Source organism: Marmota marmota, unplaced genomic scaffold (assembly GCF_001458135.2).
Source record: "Marmota marmota marmota unplaced genomic scaffold, marMar, whole genome shotgun sequence".
Lineage (NCBI taxonomy): Eukaryota > Metazoa > Chordata > Mammalia > Rodentia > Sciuridae > Marmota > Marmota marmota.
The window spans coordinates 1,501,408-1,527,536 of record NW_025999961.1 but is presented as its reverse complement, the minus strand read 5'-3'; the positions used below and the strand labels follow the sequence as shown (position 1 = coordinate 1,527,536).

Below are 26,129 nucleotides of genomic sequence, written 5' to 3'. Positions count from 1 at the left end.
CCTTCATCTCATAATCTTGAAAATAACAAAGGAGTCCTCTATGCAGCTCTCTGAGGTGTCCGGTAGGGAGAATGGGCCCATCTGAAGCTGACCCCTCAGCAGTCTTTGCTGGAGGGCACCTTGCTGTCCTTCATACAACTGTAACTTTGGAAATAGAAACAGGGATTCCACTTGGCACCGTGGAGCCCTCCCCTCCCCGTCCCTGTCCCAGACAGAGAAGTCCACAGCCCAGACAAGTTAATAAGCTTAGGCATGGCTGCTGAACTCCTCCAGCGCTTATCCTGCTTGTCTCAACTTTGAACCAACAAGGCAGCCCCACTTAAGCTAATTGGGGTCACACAAATTAGAATGCTTTTAACATAAACACTCTGTTGCCATCAGAGGGATTGAAATCCACTCTTGCGGGAACAACAGAGAGATGGATTAAAGCAGGAAAAATTCAGTCATTCCCATGGGTGGTCCTAAAATTGCCCAATGATTTATTATTTGATTTATTGTGTCCATCATGTCTTTAAAAGTTCCTGAGGCTCTTTAGAAAGGACAAGTCAAAATCATATGAAAAAGAAGAGAAGTTTCCACTTATGCTGCAAGCCAGTGTGCAGCCGTGCAGGGGTGCAGACCAACAGGAGTGGGGACCAGGGTATAATTTTTCAGGGCCATGAATGTCTGTGTGGTTGCACGGTAGTTGCATGGCTGGCCTGGTGGATTGGCTTTTTCCTTCTCTTCTGCATTTAGGGGAGTGCAGCAGTGGAATATGTGATGAGGCCTCATGCATCAATGGTGGCACCTGCACAGCAATCAAAGCCGACTCCTACATTTGCCTCTGTCCCCTTGGGTTCAAAGGTCGACACTGTGAAGATGGTGAGAAAGAAGCAAGTTGATGGCAGTTTTTATCTGCTTGTTAATTTGCATGTATACGATCTTTCATCAGTGCACTTTTAGCAAAGCCCCATATATTTTTATGGGATCAAGATTACTTTGTTGGGAGGGATGAAAATAAATCAGAGTGCCAGAGTTCCAAACCAACCAAAGATACATTCACTTTGAGATGCTAAGCTTTGATGGGCTCCTCATACCTTTTAGAAAGCCTGCATTTCTGTGGTTTGTACCACACTGAATTAAAAGTATTTAAAGCTTATGCTTTTTTTAAACATCTGACAGTTTCAGAGAAAAGTTTGGGAAGGCATACACAGAAATTAATGATATGATGAGACAAAAGTGCTCTTATTTTTCTTCTTTTTATGGTTCCACTGAGTTATTCCACCTTGTAATATTGTGTGTATATAAATCTGTGTCTATATATTTATGTACACACATATGTATACATGTAACACAAGCATGCAAACACAGGTGCAGATGAAAATAATAACTGAAAATCTAAGACTTGGGAAAGCATACAGGCTTGAGGGTGCTTAATATATCCAGAATTCCAAAATTAAAACAAGACTAGAGCTAAGATCACTAAAGGAAGTCAGATTCCTCTGTGAGTGATTCAGGTTTGGACCTAAGATATCACACTGGGAAAGTTTTTTTTTTTTTTTTTTTTTTAAAGCATAATCTCAAATCCATACCACTAAAAGGGTACGTGTGAGTCAGAATGTTCCAGTGCTGTTGCACACCATCTCATACTTCAATAGTTATTCTTGCTCAATCACAAGTCACTGCAGGTCAGTGCTGGTGCTGTTGGTTCTGCTCCATGCAGTCACTCAGGGACCCAGGTCCCTTCTACCCAGTGGCTCTTCTTGGCTCTGTGAGAAGAGACAGCGGGAAGGATGGAGGGAAGTGTTAGGGGCTAGACCTGGGATGCCATTTGATATTTTCAACCCCATTCCACTGGTCAGAATCTAGTCACCCTACCTGTCCACCTGTAGGCAGCAGGGAAGTGCAGGATAGGTCTGTGCCCAGGAGCAAACTGACACAGCCCTGGGATTCCTAACACACAGGGATTCCTAACACGGTGCTTGTTCCTTCAGCTTTCACCTTGACCATCCCTCAGTTCAGAGAGTCTCTGAGATCCTTCGCTGCCACACCCTGGCCCCTGGAGCCCCAGCATTACCTCTCCTTCACTGAGTTTGAGATCATGTTTCGGCCAGACGCAGGGGACGGTGTTCTCCTATACAGTTATGACACAAACAGCAAGGACTTCCTGTCCATCACGATGGCAGGCGGCCACGTGGAGTTCCGTTTTGACTGCGGCTCTGGGACTGGTGTTCTGAGGTGAGATCTGACACCATCTGCAGCCTCCCCCCACCAAAGACCAAATTGCCATCTACCAGCCTGTCCTCCTCCTGTCTTCCCTACACTGTTCTCTTTGGAAACCTCTCCTGCTTCTTAAAGATGACAGGCTTCCCTCCTGCCTGCAAGTTTCCTTTCCCAAATAACGACCCAACAAGTAACAATTCTCTGCTCCAAACTGTTAAAAATGGGCTTTTCCCCCATGGAAGGTAAACTGCCTCCATTTCCACCTGCTGTCATGCTCTGCCTTCTGCAGGAGCACGGTGAACTGTAACCAATCAGCGCCTGACACAGAATGTCAAGTGGAAGGGCTCAACCAACACATGTTGACTAGTAAAAAATGTATTCACAAATATTTAACCAATAAAAATGTCCTTCATGATTTCATTTTAATTTTTAACTTTCCTCTTGAGCTATTTGTTTGGTGGTAATCAGATATTTAGCAAGTCTCTTACTTAGTGTTCTCTCTATGAAGGAACCTGACAATAAATCATCAACATAGCAAAGATCAGAAAGTTCCAGAAGGGTGTGTGATGGGTGTTTTTAGCAGCATGGCAGTACATGGGTGCCTCTAAAGTGTTGGCTGATATTTGCAAGATTGTTCTGACTAGGCAACACTTTCCTCCTGTTATCTAATTTGTACTATTAAATTCCGTAGCAGATCGATGGTTCCTGTACAAGAGGTCAGTATCATTTTGACTCCCTTGGAGCCTGTGTTTTGCAGGTGTTGGTGTTTTTCCTACTGGTTTCTGTCTTCCTCTGCTCACTGTGTTTCTTTCATGGTAGTTTTAACCTTCAAGCCTGAGGGCCACTGATCTAATGCAGGCATTCTTCTTGTTCCTACATTTGTCTGATTCTTCTCTTTTGAAACTCACTAGGGTGTACTTAATGGCACCCCGCAACAGGTTATCAGTTATTCTGTTGTTGTTGTTTTAAGGGAAATTGCTGGCTGTATTCATATTTCTAGCCTGTCCTTTTTAGAGAGTGTGTGGGTGAGATGTTACCACCATGCATTGCCCTTAACTGCTGATCATTTTTCATAGCTGATGGGAAATGCTCTCTGCATTAAGTTCCAACAATTATTTGAAAAGTCGGTTTATTTTTGTCCTTGTGGCTGAATTCCCACACATCGGTGACACCTCCCACCTTGGGGAATGGACAAAACATTTTTGTATCTCTGGTTAAGCAAAAACATCCTATATCTTAGCACAACTTTGGTGGGTATTTAATTGATTCCATTTACATATGATTATGCAAAACAGCTGGAGCAATTCACTTAGAACTATATGTCAAATTTAGAAAGGAAGACACCTTGATATCACCTTGCTCTTTAAATGGCTTCTTCTAGGTAAGGAATGATGAGAAAGAGCTTGGGAAGGACAGGACTCATCAGCCTCCTCTAGACAGCCTACCCTGTCTTCCTGCCTCTCTCTGGGGGCAGCTCTAGCCGTGGTCCAGAATTTCTCTCTTGCCCAACTCTGTGTCTGTTTTTGACACATTGTAATTCTAATGTTTTTTAAATGTAAGTTATTTTCCCACCTGTCAGGAAAGGTGATTGGAAAGAGAATTCTTGAGTATTAGATATTGAAAACGAGGCAAGAGTCTCCAAGAAACAAACTGCTACCTGACCCTGGTCCCCTCCTCTGCCCACTGGGACCTGACAACAGTGATCATAGCTGGTATTTCAGATGCCTCTCTGGAAGCTATTTATTTTGAAAATCATTTCGAAGACTTCCCACTTCATTAAGAAAATTCAGTGAAGGGCTGAACTGCAGGAAGTTGTAGAATTGGCCAAACCATTTTGACTTCAGGTAAAGGACGAGATGGTCAAAATCATTATGAACTTGATTCAAAAATAAAGACAATCGGAATGAGCTCTTGATGGCTTGATCAATACACTGTGTGGAGGGAGGAAGCTTATTGACAGCCACTGACCTCGGCAGGACAAGAACATGACAAGAGTGCTGTTAGTTATTATGGAAGTAGACCACTTTAAAGGAGCCTCTTGTTTCTTTATTGCATATTGATTTAACCAAGGTGATTAAATTCTAATTGCTAAGGACAAATCACAAAAGCATTTGCCTGAGCTGAAGAATCAAATGAAGGGGTGGTGACCCTTCAATAATTGTGCCCATCGGTATTCTTTGTGGTTTTCTAAAGATGATCCAGGACCAAAAAATAATTGGGAGGTTCAGTGAGGGCCAGGAACTAGAAATACAAATGCAATAATGATACTCTTTCTGCACACCTCACTATAAAAAAGTAATGCATAAAACACCTCTAAATATCATTTAAGCTTCAAGCTCTTCCACCTCAATTTAGTAATTGAATTTTAAAGTAATTGTAATCCTTTTCATAACATCAGAGAACATAGAATCTATTTTCCCTTGTCTTAGTCCACTTTGTGCTGCTATAACAAAATACCTGAGACAGGGTAATTTATAAGGAACAGAGACTTATTTTTCACAGTTCTGGAGCTGGAAAATTCAAGGTCAAGGGGCTGCATGCTGGCAGGGGACTTTTACTGTGTCATCCCATGGCAAAATGTAGATGGGAAGAGAGTACACATATAAGAGAGGGTGGAAGAGGAAGGGATCTGAATCTATCCTTTCACTAGGAACCCACCCCCACCGTAACTAACTCACTCCAGTGATGTTGGTCTTAATCCACTGATGAAAGTAGAGTCCTCTTGACCTTATCGCCTCTCAACACTATTAACATTGAGACATTGAGGATAAGTTCCCAGCATATGGACTTGGGGGGACATATTCAAATCACAGCATCTCCCACAAATTTCATTATGAAAAGTTAGAAAACATTTAAAGAGTTGTAAATATCATTATATCTAACACCTGTAGTCTATAATTAATGTTTTGCCACACTTGATTTATCATATCTATCCATCCATTCCATCCTTGCTTTATATGCATTTCAAAAAATATTGCCGGCATCCATATACCAAGGAATCTGTTTTTTACACCATACCTATATAATTTTTCTCTTCTTCAAAGATTGTGCACAATTACTATAATGTTTTACCTTCATGTCACCTTTTATCCAGGAAGCCAGATCTACTGTGCCCACATTTCAGTCTTTTTCAAGGAAGAAATAAAATTATAAAAGCAATTCTCCTCCCATGAAGGCATTCAATAAATGGTAGTCGGTACTGGTTTGTTACTAAGTAGACATTGTTTTCCTTTTGCTGAATGGATTGAGTTTACTAAGGTTTGTATTAGTTTTTCATAACTAGATTGATGAAAATTATCCATAATATACTAACTCGGGCTTAGTTTCCATCCATATTAGTCAAGATTATCATCAAAACAGAACCTATAGGTTAAATATAGATACACAGAAAGAGTTTTATCTAAGAAACATTGACTCACATGGTGATGGAAGGTGAAAAGTCCTATGGTCTGCCATCTGTAAGCTGAAGGTTCAGAAAAACCAGCGGTGTAGTTCTGCCCAAGCCTCCAGGCCAGAGAACCAGGGAAGACCCTGGTGTAAGCCCCAGTTTGAGTCTGAAGGTCCAAGAACCAGGAGGCTAAAGGTCCATGTCTGAAGACCTAAGAACTGAGAGTGCCAATGTCCAAGGGCAGGAGAGGATGGATGTCCCAGCTTCCTTAGAGAGGAAATTCACCTTTCTTCCATTTTTTTCTTCTATTCAGGCCCACAGCAGATGGATGATGCCCATCCACATTGGTGGGCCATCGTCTTTACCCAGTCTGCCAACTCAAATGCTAATCTCTTCCCCAAATGCCCTCACAGACTCACCCCAAAATAACATCTTACCAGCTACCTGGGTATCCCTTCGCTCAGCCAAGTTGATAAATAAAGTTAACGTACATGTCCCTTCCACAGGAGTGAAGACGCCCTCACCCTGGGCCAATGGCACGAGCTTCGTGTATCTCGCACAGCGAAGAATGGCATCTTACAGGTGGATAAGCAGAAGACAGTAGAGGGAATGGCAGTGGTAAGAGCAACCCTTTCTCCCGACTGAAAGTGAAAACCAGGTTACTGTTTTCTACTGAACACAGTGGAAAAGCAGCACTGTATAGTGTTTAAGCACACAGATTCCAGTGCCTGGCTGGAAATCCCAGCCCTCCTCTGGGCAATTACTTTTTTTATTCCTTAATTGTAAATGGGCATAATAATAGTACAGGCTTCATAGGTTTGCTGTATGGATACGTGAATTAATAGTTAATAAGGTGAGCCCTGAAAAAGTTGCCTTCTCTCCCCTTTACCCCCATTACTACCCTGTCCTTATGGGCAGAATCAATGGAGTAGATCAGAACACAGTCTGAGGTAGGGTCGGTGGTACAGGAAAGATTTGTCTTATAAAAACAGACTGTCAAACCATAATGTTGGCATTCAAAATCTAACTTCGTTACTTACTGATGGCATAAGGTCATGTTGGTTACTTGACCTCCTAGTTTATTTGTCTCATCTCACTATTATATTCACACAGTGACCATAATGACGATGATCGTGACTACTTCATAGAGTGGGTATGAGAAATGCAAGAATTATCAATACAAAGCACAACAGGACCTGGGCAGCACTATGTAGCTTTACTTACTATTAATTATGGTGATGATTATTACTGTGTTAACGTACTATTAAGGAACTCAAGGGCAGAATATTTACTGGAGTTTGTGACTTTCCTCCATGATTTCATTTCTAGGTCATGTCCAGAGAGAAAAAAAACATGACAGAGGCAATAAAGGAAATTTGCTTAAATCACTAGAATTCTTCACACACAAAAATTAGAGCCTCCCAAAAAACAGAGAGAACAGTTGGTTTCTTAACAGTCTCCATTCTGGATAAAGTAAGATTTAAGGAGGGACTGGCAAATTTTGGTATCCTGACAAGCAAATGTTTTGATAGAAAAAGAAGGAAAAAAAGACCTTTGTCGGGAAAAGAGGTATTTGGCAGAAAAGACAAAGATAGATATGCCCAGAAGCCAGCCTTAGAGACTGCAGCACTAGGGGGCCTGAACCAAGAACCCCCTTAAGATGAGAAGAATCCCAAACTGGGTCTGCTTGAAGAGGTAGATACACCTAGAAATTGTCCCATATATAATTTGTGGAAGGAAAGTGGGAGGAAAGGAGGAGGGAAGACAGATGAAGGAAATCGAATTTTGAAAGGAGAATTGGAGTCACTTCTGGTACAATCCAGAACATTCTAGCAGTATAGACCTGACTGGCTATTGGCTTGAACATATAAATTTTAAATAAAGGGAAGGAGAAAGGAAGGATTGTATCAAGCCCTTACAGTCATTTGTAAAATAGGAATGAAAGCTCAGGATGGAAGTTTTGGAAACAGTAGGGTTATGACCTCCCATTGTAAGTAAGGAGCTCTTCAGCTCATGGTATTTGCTTTTAGGATCCCAGAGACAACCCAATGGTAACATCAAAAACACCACACTTAAGAGTTGATGTTATCACCCCACGAGCGAATGAGAATTAAACCAATACCCTAGAGTCCACTCTCCCTCTTGGCTTTTTTGAACTGCCTGTGGGTGGACGGAGCGGATTGGAGCCTGTGCCCACCTGGAGCAATGTAAACACGCGGGGAGGTATGCCTATGGCGTGTGCACTTGAGGAAAGCTCCCCTGCAGCTTCTCAGCCAGGCATGGAAAGCCCAATGGCTGACCTTAGTCACCCACAAGGCCCTCTGCTCCAGCTGCAGGCAGTGGAGGGCTCCCAAAACCCCCAGTGGTGGTGAGGGTGTGTGGTCGCCACCATGCAGCAGTCAGGTCCAGGCAGGGAGCACCTGACTCAGCAGCTCTCCCTCTGGTGGGTCTGTTGGCTTCTCTCCTGGTCCTGTAGGTGTGGCAGCTGTAGCCCTGCCTCAACAGGAGGGTGACTGGGGAGGACACTGAGTTGATGTTTTAATCAGCTTTTTCACCACTGTGACTTAAAGACCCGACCAACACAACTGTAGAGGAGGCAAAGTTATATTTAAGGTTTTATAGGTCTCAATCCACAGAGAGCCAGCTCCATTCCCCAGGGCTTGAGGTAAGGCAGGACATCCGTGGAGGAGAGTATGGTGGAGGGAAGCAGCTCACATGATGATCAGGAAGCAGAAAGAGAGAGAGAAATCTCCAATTGCCAGATACAAATATATACCCCAAAGCCGCACCCCAATTCCAGCCTCCTCTAGCCACACCCTACCACTTCAGTTACCACTCAGTTAATCCCAATCAGGGGATTAATTCACTGATTGGGTTAAGACTCTTACAGCCCAATCATTTCTCCTCTGAACCTTCTTGTGTGGTGTCACACATGAGCTTTAGGGGGATACCCCACATCCAATACATAATAGCTGCCAAAAGGAATGGATTCTTAGTCCCTGAGGCCGGTCTCCATGCAGTGGACACAATGAGAATTCCATCTTTTCAGAACAGCCTGCAGCTCTGAAACCTGGTGGGTCCTACAACCTTGCTCCTTTTACCTTACTCTTATTTTAACTCTGGGGTAAGAGCAAAGACAAGGGAGAGAAACACCTGGGTTTGTGGCAACAGTTCCTGCCTGGTTCTGTATTGTGTTGGGCCACGAGACTTCCTGAAAACCCTTTGGCTTCTTTGATGACCCTCCAGTTAAATAAGGACCCATGGAGTTGTCTCAAGATTATGGATCAAAGAAAATTTAGTCTATTAATCTAATCAAGATTTCCCTGGGCTACCTGAATGGACCTAGAACCCTCCCAGAGAGAAATGAGCAACCTCCTCTATGATCTCTGTCTCCTCTTCTTCCCCCCTGACATGACCCCAAATCCATTTTTCTCCCTCTGACCAGTAACCTTCCTAAAACATACCTCTCCCCCTCCCCAACCCCACCTCTCTTCTTTTTAAAACTCATTGCCTTTTGGGTGAAGTGTAAACCCCTAACATGGCCTCTAAGGCTCTGCATGATCTGACTTGTCCTTTCCTTATATACTTCTATACCCTCCAAGTCCTGACTCCTTCCAGTTTCTCCAGTCCTCTTGCCTGACCATCTTGCCTATTCCTATGTCTAGGGTTAGGTAAGAGCCATCCCTACCCCTCAGGTGCACCCACAGGAACCTAGACATCCTTTACCTGTGCTGAACCCATCTGCCCATGGGCTTGTCAGTCTTCCAACCAGTATAACCCCTGCAGCACAGGTACTGTGTCTTTCTTATTTGCTCTTGTTTGTCCAGCACTTAACATAATACCTGGGACCTAGTAGGTACCTAATAACATTTATTAAATAAATGATGGAATCATACTACTATTTGTATTTTTTTACCATAAATCAAAGGAAATAATAACTTATGTTACCTAATAACTTGTTTGTCCCCAGGATTCTCAGATCTTTATTTATTGCTGTGTGTTATAACAGTTCAACAGTTTGCTCATGGCTCCTGTTGGAATGAGCTCCGACATTAACTATTATGTACAGATTGTAACCTAGCCCAGCAAGAAACAAGGGAAGCCTTTGGGGGATTGATATTGGGAAGTTCCCTGAGAATTGAGAAAACAAAAAATCTCTCTGGCCTTTGCATTTGGTCTTGAGGAACAACCATCTGCCCTGTGCCCAGCCTCTCTTTCTCTTGTTGATCAGGGCTTCTGAGTTACCCTTATTGAGTTACCCAACAGCCACATTCTGGAATGCTGATGTGCATCCAACTCTGGGAAAAGTGCTAACTACACAGTATCTCGGCCTCCAGGATGTGCTGGACAGGGCTATGGTCAGTCACAGGCAACCCCAAAACATATCAACAGCTTAGGACAAGGGTCAGTTCTTGCTCATGTCACCAATCATAGTAATCCACTTTAGCTTTCATCTGAGACCCTGGCTGGGGGAACAGGGAGGGAGAAGAGTGTGGTGAACCAGCCTGTGACTCCAAAGACTCTCCCCAGGGATTCATTTCTCTTCTGCTCGTGTTTATTGCTAAAGCAAGCAACACGGCCCAACCTGAGCTGGGCTATTTGGAGGCAATCTTCCAACAGGGAGGTATTGCTGGAGGAGCACAGAATATGCTCGCCGTGGAACACCTAGGAGGTAGGTGATATGATTCCTGTTTTGGTGACACTGAGTCCCAGAGATGTTACGAAATTTTCCATCATCCAAGTCCATGTTCAGGAACAATGGGAAAGTCAGGCACAGATGGTTATGACAGGTCTTGAGGCCATCTCCACCATTTGGATCCCCAACAGGGAACCAAAGGCACATTTGCTGGTCTCAGCCAGCTATTCTAAAGTTCTGTTGTGATTTGCTACTCTGATCTCTTGGCAGGGAGGCTTCACGCAGATTAAGTGCAACACGGACATTTTTATTGGTGGAGTCCCCAATTATGATGATGTGAAGAAGAACTCAGGCGTCCTCAAACCATTCAGTGGGAGTATCCAGAAGGTACAGACTCTGCTTTCTCACTTTGACTTTACACAATAAAGAAGTTTTGAGGTTTTAAACTTTTAAAGGTTTTTTTAAAAAATGTTCGCAGCATAGTTTCCAAACCCACTTTCTTGTAACACTTGTTCCCAAGTCTGGTCCAGCAGACATTTCATGAATGCCACTCAGGGAAGATAAATTTTTGTAGGAAATCTACCAAAATATTATGGGACTACTAGGGGAGGCAGCTGGCATCAGGTCACCACAGATATTTCTACAATAGGGAAGGAGGTGAGGGGAAGGGATAGCAGCTCTTGGCTCAGGCTGCTCTGATCATTACTTCGCAATTTGCTCAGCCAACTCCTCAGCCAAACAAAGAATCTCTCTGGCCTTTGCCTCACCCACCCCTACATTGGAGCAGTTGTTGCTCATCAGTCATTTAACCAAGCTCTGAAGAGCATGAAGAGAGTCCTTTCCTAGAAGGTTCACTCAAAAAAATAAAGTGGAATAGAATTAGCTGGTCAAAGATATTGACTACACTTATTTCTGTCTCCTACTCCTTTTCTTTTTTTCTTTTTTTTTAATTTATTTTTTTTATTGGTTGTTCAAAACATTATAAAGCTCTTGACATATCATATTTCATACATTAGATTCAAGTTGGTTATGAACTCCCAATTTTACCCCAAATACAGATTGCAGAATCACATCGGTTACACATCCACATTTTTACATAATGCCCTATTAGTAACTGTTGTATTCTGCTACCTTTCCTATCCTCTACTATCCCCCCTTCTCCTACTCCTTTTCTTGGGGCTGTTATGATTCCTCCAGTTGTGAGGGCATGCTCTGCCTGCAGTAGACACGGCAGGTTGACTCACCAGCCCAGGCCTGCCGGACCACCACACGCTTAGGAGAGGATCTGAGCAGAGCATCTCCTCTCTGGGGGTGTCAGCTCCATCCTCCTTTCCTTTAGCAATCAAGGTGCTGGGTGGGCCATTGCTGGACCTGAGATGAAGTATGAGAGAGGCTAAAATGAAAGAGGGCCAGTGAAAGAAGGTTCTATCATGTTTGCACATCCCGGCACTGAAGTGCCCCTTGGGCCTGTGTCCTTCTCATCCCAAACCTCAGTGTTGAACCTAGGGAAGGGGCCCATGACAACATTTGCTGGCTCTGATGTGCTTCCCTTTGTTGCTGAACCGTGATGTCAGTGACACCTCAGTTCAGGTCACCATCGCCCCCTGAGTGGGATTGGCCCTGTTCAATCATGCTTGATATTGCCACTTAGGACACAGGATGAGACGATAGGAAGCATTGTTCTCTCTGTCCACCCTTCCCAGGCTTGACTCTTCTTCACACTACACACACAACTGTTCCCTCCTCACTTTCTAGAAAGACTGCCCTTCCCTCCTTCTGATGGAGTCATTGGCTGTGCCATATCCAACAGGGCACAGTGCCAGTTCTGGCTTGTCTTGAGGACACACTGCTCAGTTCCATAGCCCTTCAAACTTGCAGCAGGCAGAGGGGAGATTGTTTCTAGCTCTTCCCTAGCTGCTTATCCCACTCGGCACTGGGGAGAAGTTTTCTCTTTCAGTGCTCTCCAGGGGTGAAGCAAGCCTCAGACACATGGATCCTTGGCCAGAAGTGCCATTGCTCACCTCTTGTAACTTCCCCAGGCAGTGAGGGCTCTCTGTCTCTGAGATCTGCAAAGCCAGCAACAACTCAAAGTAAATACACATCCTGGGTCAGGGGCGGAAAAAGTTGGGTCTACTTATTTGCTGCTACGGAAACTGGGAACCCCTCCCTCCAGTCCATCAATTTGGTTAGAGCCACATTGCAGGGAAGAAGGTGTGGAGGAACTCTGTACATACACACACAGCGGTCAGGGAGGCCCCGTTGATGGCGTTTTAGGGGACACAGTACAGGATGTTAACAAAAGCAGGTGGAAGTACACCAGGAAGTTTTCTGGGTTCCACCAGCAGCAATAGCTCCCCTGGATTCCTGCCTCCTGCACCTCAGTTTTATCTTCTCCTTACTCCACTTTGTAGCAGCATCTCTTAGCCATAGCTGCTACTTCCACAGTTATTCTTGGAAACTTTCAAAAGGCACTAGCGACTGGGTCCCACCTTCAGGGACTGGTTCAGCTGATCTGGGTGGGTCTGGGCAGTGGAAGTGCTTTAAAGCCTCCAGGAGATGTTACTTGCAGCCTGGCTGAGGACCTGGACTTTGCATTCTCAGGTGGTATTCTAGGATCAGAAGCACACTTTCCTCTGTAGATCTTCCCAAGTACTAAACAGATCTCCTTCCGCTCTTGCATCACTTATAAGTCTCTTAAAGCAGTAACTGGGCTCTTTTGACTTTTTTTCTAAACTTCCCTATGTTTAGCTTGGGTTTTCATGCCACGGGAAACTCTAGAAGACCATAAAGATGTTTTCCCAATTTCTGACTTTCTTTACATTTCTCTCCCTCAAGATCGTCCTGAATGACCGAACCATCCATGTGAAGCATGACTTCACGTCTGGTGTGAATGTGGAGAATGCAGCCCACCCCTGTGTGGGGGCCCCCTGTGCCCATGGGGGCAGCTGCCGGCCCAGGAAGGATGGCTATGAGTGCGACTGCCCCTTGGGCTTCGAGGGCCTGCACTGCCAGAAAGGTACACCCAGGGTCTCAGGCACAGCTGCCTGGAGGGAGTGGAGGCCATGGACAGAATGTTGGGAATCACCATTCTTAAAAGAAGTTGGTACAATCATAGTGGTTTTTTTTTTGATCAGTGGCTACAATAAGTTATCAATGGCCAATCATATATAAACTACTACAACTATGTAATAAGAATTAAATGCTGAAATACTTCTGTAACAGTAGGCAAATAGCTTCCCTAGCCACCTCTCTTGGTCCTTCTTTGAGAATCCCCTCATGGTCTCACAATCAATATAACAGGGGTTTCAGGACTAATACATCTGACCCAATCCCAGAACCTGTCCTGGTAGGGGAATGCCTATGCATTATGGTCTGGTAAATATTTTAACTAAATATTTTGACTCCTATCGTTGAGTGCTGTGAAGAGAAATCTTGCCCAAATACAGAAAAAGGTGAATGCCACATTAGTTGCTAAGTATGCATGTCCTTCTGTAGAGTGCTGTTTTCCATGCTGCCAAACCACTCTGTGCCTCAGTTTTCTGAATTGTAATATGGGAATGGCCATAGCAATAGTATTTACTGAGGATCATTGTGTACACTAAATGCATTTAGAGTATTTGAAAGAGTGCTTGCTAAGTTCTCAACCCGCACCAGCAATTATTATTATCACTGTAGGTAAGAAGCAGAAAATCTTCCAGCAGGTGCTGTGAGCAATTCTGTTTTCATCTTGCCCTTGTCTGATAGCTAGGCAGAGTCACGGGCCATGAGTTCCTGCTTAAGGGAAGCAGAGGCCATGGTCCTGTGTATAGAATAGTCCTGCCCACATATGTCCATCAGGTTGGGCTGTGTGGACCCTCTTGTTCTAAATGTCAACATGGCCTCACCTGCCCAGGAACTAGTTTAAAAACAAAAAGCAAAGAGATCTGAAAGAAAGAAGGCTGTGGCCTCTAAAGGAATGCGTTCTTTCTCCCTTTCCTATTTGTTTCCAGGCTCCCTGTTTTGATCAAAACTAGTGCTTAGAGGTAAACTTTAAGTTACAGGTAGAAGCTTTGGTATATAGTAGGGTAGGAGAAGTTGTTTTGCAGCAGTCTTGGAAAAGCATGAAAGATAACAGCCTATTAGAAGACTTAGTGATATGTCTTGCATTTAAATGAGTTCTGAAATCTGCATAGTAAATCATACAATATATCTCTTGATAAAGAAGAGGAAATGATCCACTTGTGAATTATCCCAATTGCAATTCTAACAAGCAAATTGTTGCTGAGCTAATAGGTTACACTTGTGGAGATTTAGTTCCAGAGTGGCCTATTCATTCAGAAAACTGGGTTTTGATTTCACACTTCAGTGTTTAAATTCCCTTACTCTCCAATCTTACTATAGGCATTCCAAGCTTGCTTCTAATACTGACAGTTAAAATATAAAGTCTAGATGTAAATGAAAACCTAGCTTTGGGAATTAAGAGATCATTTGCGATCTTGTTAGTGCTTGTTTCCTGCTGTATAACATTGGCCATAACAGATACAAAGTGCTCACACTGGACCTGGGTTCAAGTCCAATAACAAACAGATCTCACCACAGCAATGGGATGGATCTCAGTGAGGACCTGGGCTCCTGGCAAAATTTGAGGGAGTGAACAGAGGCAGAGGACACTGGAGGGCATCCAGACCTCTTTTCCTGCAGTGTAGGCTAGAACCAAGATTAAAATCCAAACAAACCCATCTGCCATGCATTTTGTATCAATATTTCCTTCAGCTATTTAATCAAGATACTGTATCTGGCAAATGCGGTGCAAATACTAGGAAGGCTCATATAGATGGAGGTATGGCCAGAATCCCATAATTTCCTCCCTGGTTATAATGACTTGGGAGGATTAAAGGGGCTCTGGGCCAGCCTTCCCAGGCCCCAGCAGGCACACAGCTATGGGCAGTTATCCTACAGACTGCTGAAATACTGGCATCTCCTCCCTTGTAAGGATTGGAAAGAAAGGGAAGAGAGATCCCTAGAAATAGAAGAGAACACAGTAAGGGCTGGGATATAGCTCAGTTGGTAGAGTGCTTGTCTTGCATGCACAAGACCCTGGATTCAATCCCCAGCACCACCACCAAAAAAAAAAAAAAACAACTACATCTTATAGAGAATTAGGTATTTGAAGTTACACTCAAATATGTGACTGAAATAAAATTCTCATCAACACTGACACTGATAGAATTTCAACTTTGTTAAGAAAAGAAGAAGAAGAGAACACGCTGAAAGTATTTTCATAGCTTGAAAGACCAAGATCAGTTAGAAGCTATCTTTATTTGTTAGAATTCTGTCCTGTTCAGCAAAGTGATCCTCATACATTTAATAGCTGAAGGAGGTTTTCTGCCTGGAAATCAAATCGTGCTTTAAAAGCAACGGTCTATTCCTAGTATTCTCCTTGGAAGTTAAACCAGTTAAAAAAAAAAAAAAAAAACATGGAGCAAAAAGTTGTAGCAGCTCCCAGTGCCAGGCCTCACCCAGTCCCTATTGGAGGTTTCTCCATGAGGAAGGTGCTCCTTTCTTCTCAGCGAGGCTAGTCCTCTCTGGACCCATCAGAACTGTAGTGGGTGATCCGACACTTGGTCTCACGTCTGGGCAGCACAGGAGGATGGGACCAAACAAACTCAAATAAATTCCAGAGGCGGTGCAGCCCACAGACTACCATGATGATTTAGAGACCCCACTTTGTTCCTCATAGATCGGGGCAGAACAAAGAGGTGGGCATCAGCTCCTGCCCAGTTTCCTGAGAAGTACCTCAGAAGTCTCTCTTAGTTTCTCTCCAGCATCAGCAACTACACAAAATTCAACCTTTCCCAACTCTGGAACGCACCAGGAGAGAAGGAGCCAGAGGTTCTTCAAACTCCTAGCCTTAGAGTCAGGCACCGGTAGAACCCTAGGCTTGACTTGGGAGCCCTCCCCACTTTCCGTTTGGGGTAGTCTCACTTGTAGGCATCATCTTCCACCTCGAACTTCAGCTACCTGCCCCTACCCCAATCCCTGGACCTCCTTCTCATCTCACAGAAGAGTGTCAGCAAGGCTTCCCCCCACCCGCCCCGCCAAACTCTACTCCCATCCTTGAAGCCTTCTTTCCTCCTTTCTCATCTCATCAAAAATTATACATCTTGGTTCCCAGTCCCTCAGAGATCTTCTAAGTAAGTTACTAATAACTTGAAACAGATTTTCACAAAGTACCTGGAAAGGAAATTAAGTTCTGAGGAATTAGTGACTGTTTTGTGCATCCACATATCTGCTCACACCCACATCCTCTCACACACATATTTTCACATGCATAAAATGGGAGCAGGGGTCTGTGGTTAAATTAGCTTGGGTAATCTGGATAGAAAATCAAAGAGCTCTGTCTTCTACAGTACTTCTCAGAGCCTCTGCTCTGTTCTGAATGTCCAGAAGGGGGATACAGGACATAGCTATTCTTCCTGGGTTTTGCCCTGCCAAAAGCATCCAGGTCACCTGGAAAGAACTTCTGAGCCCCAGTACTTCCTTTCTTACTTTTATTACTGAGAACAGCTTCAACTCAGATGGTGCAGTATCTTGTCGGCCACTAGATGGTACTGTTTCTCTGTAGCAGGTGGGCTGCTCAGCCCACTATAGCTGCAAGAGCAGAGTTCATGAAGCCTTGGCTTCAGGCATACATTCCTCAGGAACGCGCAGTCCTCAAAGTCTGATCCTGCCTGATTGATGCTGCTATATCATTCATGCAACGTTTAGGATAGTTTGTGCTACACTTACTAGTTTCACATCATATTTCTGAGGCTGATTTTGAGCTCTTTTATTGGTCCCAGTGTATAAAAATTTATTTTCTTCATATAGTGTTTCATTAAACAATGGAAGATTTTGTGTGTTGAGACTAGATGCTGATCTTTAGTTAGCTGAAGGGCTAATAGTATAGGAAAAAAGTTTGTCTGTTTGTTTACTTTGTGGCTACAGAATCCACTTAATACAAGGACTGTCCCTTATCCAAACTGGCAGGGACTCAAAGTGTTTCCAATTTTGGATTTTTTTTTTCAGATTTTAGAATATTTGCATATATATAAAAAGATACCTTGGGATGGAACCCAAGTCTAAGTGTGAAATTCATTTATGTTTCACATGCACCTTATATTCAGAGGCTGAAGGCAATTTTATGCAGTATTATTAGTGCCCTTGGATTTTGATTGTGGCCCGTCAGGTGATCTCAGATGTGGAATTTTCCGCTTGTGGTATCATGTCAGACTTCAAAGGTTTGCAGCATTTTAGAACAGATTTTTGGATTAGAGTTGCTCAACCTAATAAGGAATTCTGTCCAAGAAGGGAGTGTGCTGCCCTATGGATTAGTAAGCTGCCCATCCTGAAAGTGTGCATCAGGTTGGCCGTGTGTCCACCAGGAATGTTGCCAAGGGTCATCCTGGATGTGGGGAAGCTAGTGGGGAAGCTATCAGCAGTGGCCTTTCCTCCTAGGGCCTGTGGGTGTATAACAGAGCCATCTGTCCCTTCAACTCCATATAGTATATTGGGAATTCTAAGTTCCTTAAATGGGGAATTTACTTTGTTTGAGCTGTGGGAATTTTGGCTTGGAAGCCATTACTCAATGGCGTGGGTTTTGTGTGTGTGTGTGTCTAAATGGCACATGCTTAAAGGAATAAATGCCAGGGCATAACAGCAACACCTTTTGACTAATACATCAGTAAGACCATTGCCACAAAGAAAAGAATGCAAACAACAAAAAAAAATAAAGAGGTGAGATTAAAGTGTAATCATGTTTACAGTAGTCTATATAAAAACCACAAGGGGCCAGAAAGGGCCGGATGGTCATGTCTCGCTTTGACATTTTTGGATGGAATTACTGTTTCTCCATGCACACTGGTGAACCTGGTGGCACTTAATGCTGCATTCAATGGTGTCATTTCTGCAGGATGACTTTACCCGTTTTTAATCACAAAAACAAACAAACAACAACAACAACAACAACAACAAAACAGGTCTCTGGAATCTTGCAAAGGGGAACTGGAGGGGGTTAGGGTAATGTTTTCCACTAGGGGAGAAAAGAGGCTGCAGACTGGCTCATCATGCCTTTGTCACATGCAGCCTAGATCCAAATAGAGTAAAAGCCATCAGCAAGGAATAAGCTCTAGAAAGGAGCTATTTCTCTATTTCTTGGGGAAGGAACTTAGCAGAAAAATGAGGGGGGAGAGTGGACCTTTTCTTGTAGGTTTAGAAGAAAATTAGATTGCTGGCTGAAGATGAGGGAGCCCCAGAAGTGTCAGACAGCTTGCTGTAAACTTCTTGGTATGGTGCCCCACATTCCCCATTTAAGCTGCAGTCGGGGAAGGGAAGTGGATGTGCTGGTGCCAATCATGCCCAGGAGAGAATTTCCACAGTTTCTGCTGGGGCCCGCATTCACATTCCATTCTGGACCCTTGGGAGGACTTTGTGGGGGAAGGAGCAAAGCTGGTTTCTATCCCTCTGTGAGCAATGTGTAGTCGAGATTTTATATAATAGATGTGTGCGCTGATTCTCCCTGTTCTTTTCATGCTGACACTGGGCAGAGTGTGGGAATTACTGCCTCAATAGTAAGTACAGTAATTGCTGTGGGCCCCTGCCAGGTCAGGCTCTGGCCAGGCGGTGGCACAGTGTAGGCCAACCAACCACGTGTGAGGGGAACCTGGGTGCATGGTGTGGAGGGCGGGGGGCGGGGTCTTGGACACACCAACCAGGGTGGTGGGAATCTTCCCTGCAAGAGTGCAGACCCTGGGAACACACTTAGCTCCCAGCTGGACCTCAGCAAGCGCCTGAGTTAGCAGGCAGCTGACCCGGCTCCCACAGACGGACCCCTCCTGAGGCCCTGTGCAGAACTGATGTGTGACAAGCATGTCCTGGCCATTTCAAAGAATCCAGGGGAAGGACGACTGTTGGCCACAGGCCCACAGACACAGCCAACAACCGCAGGATGGACCCTGGCTGTATCTCTCGCCCTGGGGGTGAGCCAAACCCAGTGGGGGCTCCTTGGTTATGTTTAGTGTGAAGGACTCTCTGTCAGTCAGCCTGGATGCTGTCTCCTCCCTTCTCAGTCTCCTGGGATGAGGGGCTGCTGACCCACCAAGAGCCCCCTCCCTCCTCCTCCAGCTGCGCACACTGGAGCCCCTTCCAGGCCTCCCATCTTCTCCTCACCTTCGTCCCTGGGGCTCCCTCCCTCTTTCTCGGCTTCCCCTCCTTTCCTTGCCCAGTGGCTGCCTGTCCACCTGCGTCTCCTTTCTCTCCCAGCCTCTTCCTCCTCTTTCCTGGCATTTTCTTTTCTCCCTTTCTCGCTGTGGCTTTCTCCTCGTGTCCACGCTCCCCCCTCATTTTCCTGCTAAGTTCCTTCCCCAAGAAATTGCTTGGGTAGTTACCTCACAGGTTCTCTTTTAAAATTTTATTTCTCTTTCTTTTCTTTTTGGGTTTTCTTTCCTCTTCCTTTTTTCCTTTTCCTTCTTTCCTTTTTTTTTTTTTTTTTTGAGAGAGAGAGAGAGAATTTTTAACATTTATTTTTTTAGTTTTCGGTGGACACAACATCTCTGTTGGTATGTGGTGCTGAGGATCGAACCCGGGCCGCACGCATGCCAGGGGAGCGTGATACCGCTTGAGCCACATCCCCAGCCCTCCTTCTTTCCTTTTATTCTTTACTTTTTTCCCCTTTATGAAGAGGTCGTGGGAACATGTCATGGTAACCTGCCAACACAGGAACTCACACCTGAAGGCCCAATGTCTGCAGGTTTCTCTTCTCCTGTTTTTTTTTTTTTTTTTCTCTCCCTCCCTCCCTCCTCCTTTCTTTCTCTTTCTCTCCCATCATTCCTATCTCCAAATGAGCCAAATGATCAGACCTTTCTCTCCCAGGTGTGGAGTCCTCAGGCAGTGTCTACTTTGTGTGAAATGCTTTTGTTTTATGAAGCTGTAATTGTTTTGTAAGCTGGTTAGTCTCTCATTTTGCACATTTTTTTTCTTTTTCTTTTTCTTTTTTTTTTTTCCTTTTTTATTTGTTCTACTTAGTTGTACAAGACAGCAGAATGCATTTCAATTCATGGTACACAAATGGAGTCCAAGTGCAAGCACATTTTTTTTAATATGAGATTTATTGCACTTTAATTTCTTCAAAATATTGTTTCTGTATCTTTCTAAAGAGGAAAAGAGATATTGCTGTTATCTCTCTTGCAGAAATCCCCTCACCTCATCCCAATTTGTGACATCAACATGGTGGCTTGTCCTGCTCCTTTGGTGTGTGTCAAGGGAGATTCCTCAGGAAAACAAAGTGATGAGAAATTAGGAGGAAGGAAATTCATTTCTAAAAGATTGTAAAGGAAGGAGAGGCCAGGAACCAGAATTAAGGGGAGCTAGCCATTCATGGTGCATTAGTGGATGATCTTGGGCAAATCCCTGATGCTTTCCGGGTCTTGTTTCCTTCTTCTGTAAGATGGGAATAATCAGCCTGCCCTTCCCCCACATTCCCTGCTTCTTCGTGAGATCAGGTTGAAGACTGCAATATCACACTTGGAATGTGATATAAACTAAGAGTCAAAGTCTCACACTGCATTTCCCCCATCGACCTCTCAAGGTCATAGCTAAAGGGGTTTAGATAGATTCACATTAAATAAACCCTTGTGGGCCTTGTTTAGGGTTTGTTTTCTCTGCCTCGCTTGGCGATGATCTGGGGTTATCCCCAGCTGCTCCCCACATGGCCCAAGCCCTACTCTTTGGATTCCAAGAATCACTGGGAGCACTTCAAGTTTCAGCACATTGCAAGACCTTCTCAGTAGTGCTGAGACCAGTGACAGTGACTGCCAGCCTTCAGGGAGAAGAAAATGGGGAGACGCCAACTCCGACTGGTCTGCCCTAAACATGCAAGTGGGTGTGCAGCCAGGAGGAAGTTGTTCAATGTGACATTTAAGGGTCTGGCTTTCTTGGTATGTTCCTGTCACGTGTATGAGTGAGAGGTCGAGAGAGAGGCATGCTACATAACTTGTTTTCTGTTCTGTCCCAGCTATCACAGAAGCCATCGAGATCCCGCAGTTTATTGGCCGCAGTTACCTGACATATGACAATCAAGATATCCTCAAGAGGTAACAGGCTTTGATAGCATGAATTTCTCAATATCTTTCCCAAGATTTTTCCTTATCTTTCATGTTAGAAGATAATTCCCAAAGAAGGTCGTGGTCTCGGGGCAAAAAGACAAATAAAATAAACATGGAAACTAGAACGAAACAAACTAAACTTGAGAACATCGGTCTTCCAAACAACAGAGTTACACAATCCCAACCTTTTCTGGTCAAAGGGTCTAGAAAGAATAATGTGACCTCTCCCCTCTCCAACCCCCCCAGGGTTTCCAGTGCTTTTGGTTTGAGAAGCAGAGTGTGGCCCTGGGCTCTGTGCTGTTGTGTGGCCACATCTGAGGCTCTCTCTGTGCCCAGCTGCAGAAGGGGTCAACTGCTCCCCCAACCACACACACAGCAAAGCTCAGTTCCCACTAGGTTAGCACCTACTCTGCATCTTCATCCATAAAGGTCTGATGTCTTCTTCAGGTTCTGACTGGTTCGGTGGGGGCTTCTCTGCTCTCTTCATGTAGACGCAATGGCATGGCATGAGGAGATGCCCCAGTCACTGCTGCAGCTTGTCATCTCTGATGGCAGGAGCCCCGGCACTGTACTGAAGTTACTGTAGCTCTTGGATGGCAGCAGTCTGTGCTGTGGCAAGGGTCACAGCCTGCACCCAGCACACCCTCTGTCCATCAAGCTTGTCTTTGGCACCTTCCATTCCCTCCTTCTCTCTCTTTTCCCTCCACTGGTCCTTGGTCATGTGTAGTGTGCCATCTGCCTTACCACCCCAGCTCAATCATTCTGGAATTTTCCTTTCTCCTCAGGTTAACTGCATCTTAGCAGGCAAAGGCAAATCTTTAAGCTTTGCTCTTAGGGCAGAGCTTGGTGGCTTTTCAAGGAACAAAAATAGTGAAGAGAAATTTTTCTGGGACATTGGCTGTCTTCAGGAACTCAGTGCACACCAGACAAACATTGGTTCCTTTCTCTAATCCCAGCTTGTGTATATCTGTGTTGCCTTGGCACAGGGACTTAGGTAAAATGTATTCCCAGCCAAGAGAGATCCTCTTCCTTCTTCATCGCTCTTCTTCTAAAGAAAGGTCCTTCAGTCCTCAGGAACCAGAGACAGTGTGAAAGGGGCCTACAGCGTCAGCTTCCAGTGCCTAGAGAGAGATCACCATGCAGTCAGGGAAAGTAGAGATTTGGTAAGGAGGAGACAGGGAGGCCCCAAGCCAGAGCAACTCTGATGGTGTGTGCACACGTGTGTGGAAGTTCATGTGCAGGTGTGTGAGGCTGCAGGCAGAAGTCCAGGGTCTGTCTCAGTTAGATGCTTTTTATGTCAAGTAACAGAAAACTCAGCCTACAAGGTCTTTAACATGAAAAGGATTTATTATTTCATATAACAAGGAGTTTGGACTTTGGATCCTGGGTTGATTAACTCAGAGAATCAACTGTATCATCTAAGACTCAGATCTCATCATCTGCCTGCCTTCTTATCCTCAGCATATCCCTCAGCTACCCCTAGGATGCTCATAAGATGGTTATAAAATATGGCAACAGCCAGTGGAAGTAAAAAAGATTTTCTTTCTTTATTTTCATGTGTCTCTTATTAAAGAGAAGTTTCTTTCTTAGAATCCTCCTGGAAATTTTTCTCTTATTTTGTTAGACAATAGCAAGTCACATGCCTCCTCCAAAACCAATCACTGATAAGATAAATTTGAATGTCTTGATTTGATTATATCAATCAGTATTCCAAAAGCAAGTCAGGGAGGGAAGGAACCTTGAATAAAAATTGGGGAGTAGCAGTTTCCTAGGGAACGGGCTTTGGTTGTACTGTTTCACACCTGGCCTGGTGGACCACACTTCCCCATCACCACTCTGAGGCCATACGGGAAGGCACACCTGGTCTCTTCCTGTCCAGACCAGGCTCTGGGAAGCCTAGACAAAAGTCCTTTCCACTGTTCAGTATTGAAGGCACCTACAGCTTCAGACCCAAGTATGTGAGACAGACAGAGGGGTGGGTATTAAAGAAAACACTTTTCCAGTTGTGCCATGTCATATTAATAGCAATATTAAATCCTGTCTCAATATTACTCCTGTCTCAACTTTGATTCTAGGATCCCAGGCTTATTCTTACCACTTTAGTCAAAATGAGTTTCTGAGTTAGTTCTTCCAAAGTTCTGATACAGGCACACAATCATGGGACCCAATTCCCAGCCCTGACTATAGAGCCTAGAGTCCACTCTGTCCTCATAGCTTCCTGTTCCTCTCCATAGGACTATAACAACACCCCTCCAGACCATTAGTCCATCAAGCCCCCTTCCCTGTCTCAGACCTTACCTTCATTCGATCACTGTCCAGATCTATACCCAAGAACACTCATTGCCAGAGCCAATCTTCCCACAGCTGTGACCAAAGTTCAGAGCAGGTGACTCTTGAGTCTCTTGGCAACTTTCTGTTAGGGAGAGGGTAGCAGTTTCCCAAGGGCCCTTGAGAAATAGGACAGCGAAAGGGGAACACTGAAGTGTGTACAGGGTGCAGCCTGAGACTTTCGTGTTGGCCATTATCTTGCTAATCTGTGGCTCCACGAGTGCCCCCCCCCCATACCTGTGGGGGAGACACTGCTGCCTGCTGGTGTGACTCCTGGGGGATGCTCTTTCTAATTTCCTGGAAGTACATGCTAGCAATGCCAGACGGTCCTCACACCTGGCTGTTCCAGGCTGGCGGGACAAACTGGGACCACTCTGAAACACATTTGGTGGTTAATTTCATGAACTTGTTTCTGTACTTCCTTCAGGGTGTCAGGATCAAGATCAAATGCATTCATAAGGTTTAAGTCAACTGTCAAGGATGGCCTGTTAATGTGGAGGGGAGACAGCCCCATGAGACCCAACAGTGACTTCATTTCCCTGGGCCTTCGGGATGGAGCCCTGGTGTTCAGGTAACCCTTTCTCTGGCTGCCTTCAGCAGCACCTTGTGATCTTTCTCAGACTGGACGGATCATGCCTACAGCAATTCCACAGGGAGCTAAAATACAGGCTGCTGCAATTGGCTGTGGCCTAAAGCTCCAGGTTTGTTTGAGGTCTCTGATTTTTCTTTTCAGCATCCATGTTTGGTAGACTGCAATTATAACTTGCCAGACAGATTTGGCCCACTACACATTTTTGAAAATAAAGTTTTATTGGAATGCTTTCATACATATGCATGCATATTTCATGTGTATATGTTTGTGTGATGATGCAATATTTGAGTAGTTTCAGTAGGAAGGTATGGTAGAGCCTAAAATATTTATTATATGGCTCTCTGCAGAACAATGCTGTGACCTCTTCTAGTGTGTTACTGCTGTAGGTGCCCCACTTGCAAATTAGGAAGGAGTGAAAAGAGGATTTTGATACTGCCAAGCATAGTAGTGAGTCCTCAGCTTAACACTTAACAGCTCAGGAAGATGTGAAAATCTAAACTCCAAGAGTCCTGGCTTTAAGTTCCATGCTGCTTCCCCTTAGCTATGGGGACAATCCCTGCTTTCCAGTCTCCTGCTACAAGAAGAACAAAGCACAGATTCCTGCCGTAGTAGATGGACTCAACACTGGCATCTTTGCAAGCACTTCTTGATACGAATAAGGCAGCCCCAAGAGTTCTTACCTCTTTTTAGTGAATTTAGATTGCTCTCAGTTGTGTCAAATGGGTAGTTATGCTGTAAAGAATTACTTGGACAGTATCTCCCTACTACAATGGATGGAAGCCAAGCTTCTGTGGGACAGGATCTGCTTGTCTTGTGAAATATGAAAAAGCTGCTCTGGAGATTGTAATGACACTTCCTTACTTGAGGTTAGAAATGGCTCGTTTATACCTGTGGTTTTCCAAGTGTGGTCCCTGGGCCAGCAGCATCTGCATCACCTGGAACTTTCTTAGAAATGCAAGTCCTCAGGCCCTATCATAGATGTACTAAGCCCAAGCACTCTAAGCCCAGGGCCCCGTAAGCCATGTTGTAACCTCCCCAGGTAATTCTGATTCCATCCAGGTGTGACAGTGTCTGCTCTCTTTAGATCCTCTGCCGGACGGACAGACATTTCTTGGGCTTTTCCTACCTGAATCACCTCCACCCAAGGTGATGAGCCCAAGTGATCGCTAAATGGTATGAAAGCAATGGAAGTGAAATAGACAAAGGAAAGAGAGCCGAACACGGAGATAATGAAGATTTAACTCTGGGGCTTTTGTCTGCCCTGTGCTGGGATTACTGAGAGCCAGAGGAGGATAACATAAATCTTTTCAATTTGAAGAAAAGGCATTTGAGAGGAATTGTCACTTGTCCAACATCTCACTTGCCCTTAAATAGCAGAGCGTGCTGAGGGGATTCCGTCCTATGATCGTGGGGACTTTCAGTAGCCCCATGTGGCTGAAGCTGAAGTCTGGCAGGGGCAGGTAAGGAGCAGCTTGTCACTGTCTCCAGCTGCCAGCACACCACTGCCCCTCCCAGCCCACCCCTAGTTGGCCCAGAGGTCAGATAACCGAGCTCTTCACACCCGGGATCCAGGCTGGCTGCCTTGAAGCCATTTTCTTGTGGTTTTCCTGTGGTTAACCTCGTCAAGGCCTCAAGTACTTGATTGTGCCCAGAAAAGAGAACCGAAACAGTAGCTGAGCTGTGGGTGGGAAGGCCCAGTTTCCCCCCTGCACTGCCAGCCAAAGTCTATTCACCACCCACTCCAGCCCCACAGGGAAACTGGAGAAGCTCGAGGCGCCCCCAGGTCCCACGGGCTCCCTTCCCAGCTCTGGAAAGGAAATGCCCCCCTGCCCCTCCCTCTCCCCCTCCCCCTGGCCCTCTCCC

The 26,129-nt window shown here is 44.8% G+C and overlaps 1 protein-coding gene across 2 annotated transcripts in view; it reads left to right on the top strand.

Annotated features, from left to right (window-relative positions):
* The window catches only part of Egflam (EGF like, fibronectin type III and laminin G domains), a 180,617-nt gene that overhangs the window by 144,375 nt on the left and 10,113 nt on the right, over nt 1–26,129 (top strand). For both annotated transcript variants that reach the window (XM_048802877.1, XM_048802876.1), the window contains 7 exons: nt 736–861; nt 1,974–2,217; nt 6,097–6,208; nt 10,497–10,613; nt 13,062–13,242; nt 21,256–21,334; nt 24,102–24,245. In XM_048802877.1, coding sequence (XP_048658834.1) covers nt 736–861; nt 1,974–2,217; nt 6,097–6,208; nt 10,497–10,613; nt 13,062–13,242; nt 21,256–21,334; nt 24,102–24,245 — 1,003 coding nt within the window. The remainder of the gene's footprint in view (nt 1–735; nt 862–1,973; nt 2,218–6,096; nt 6,209–10,496; nt 10,614–13,061; nt 13,243–21,255; nt 21,335–24,101; nt 24,246–26,129) is intronic.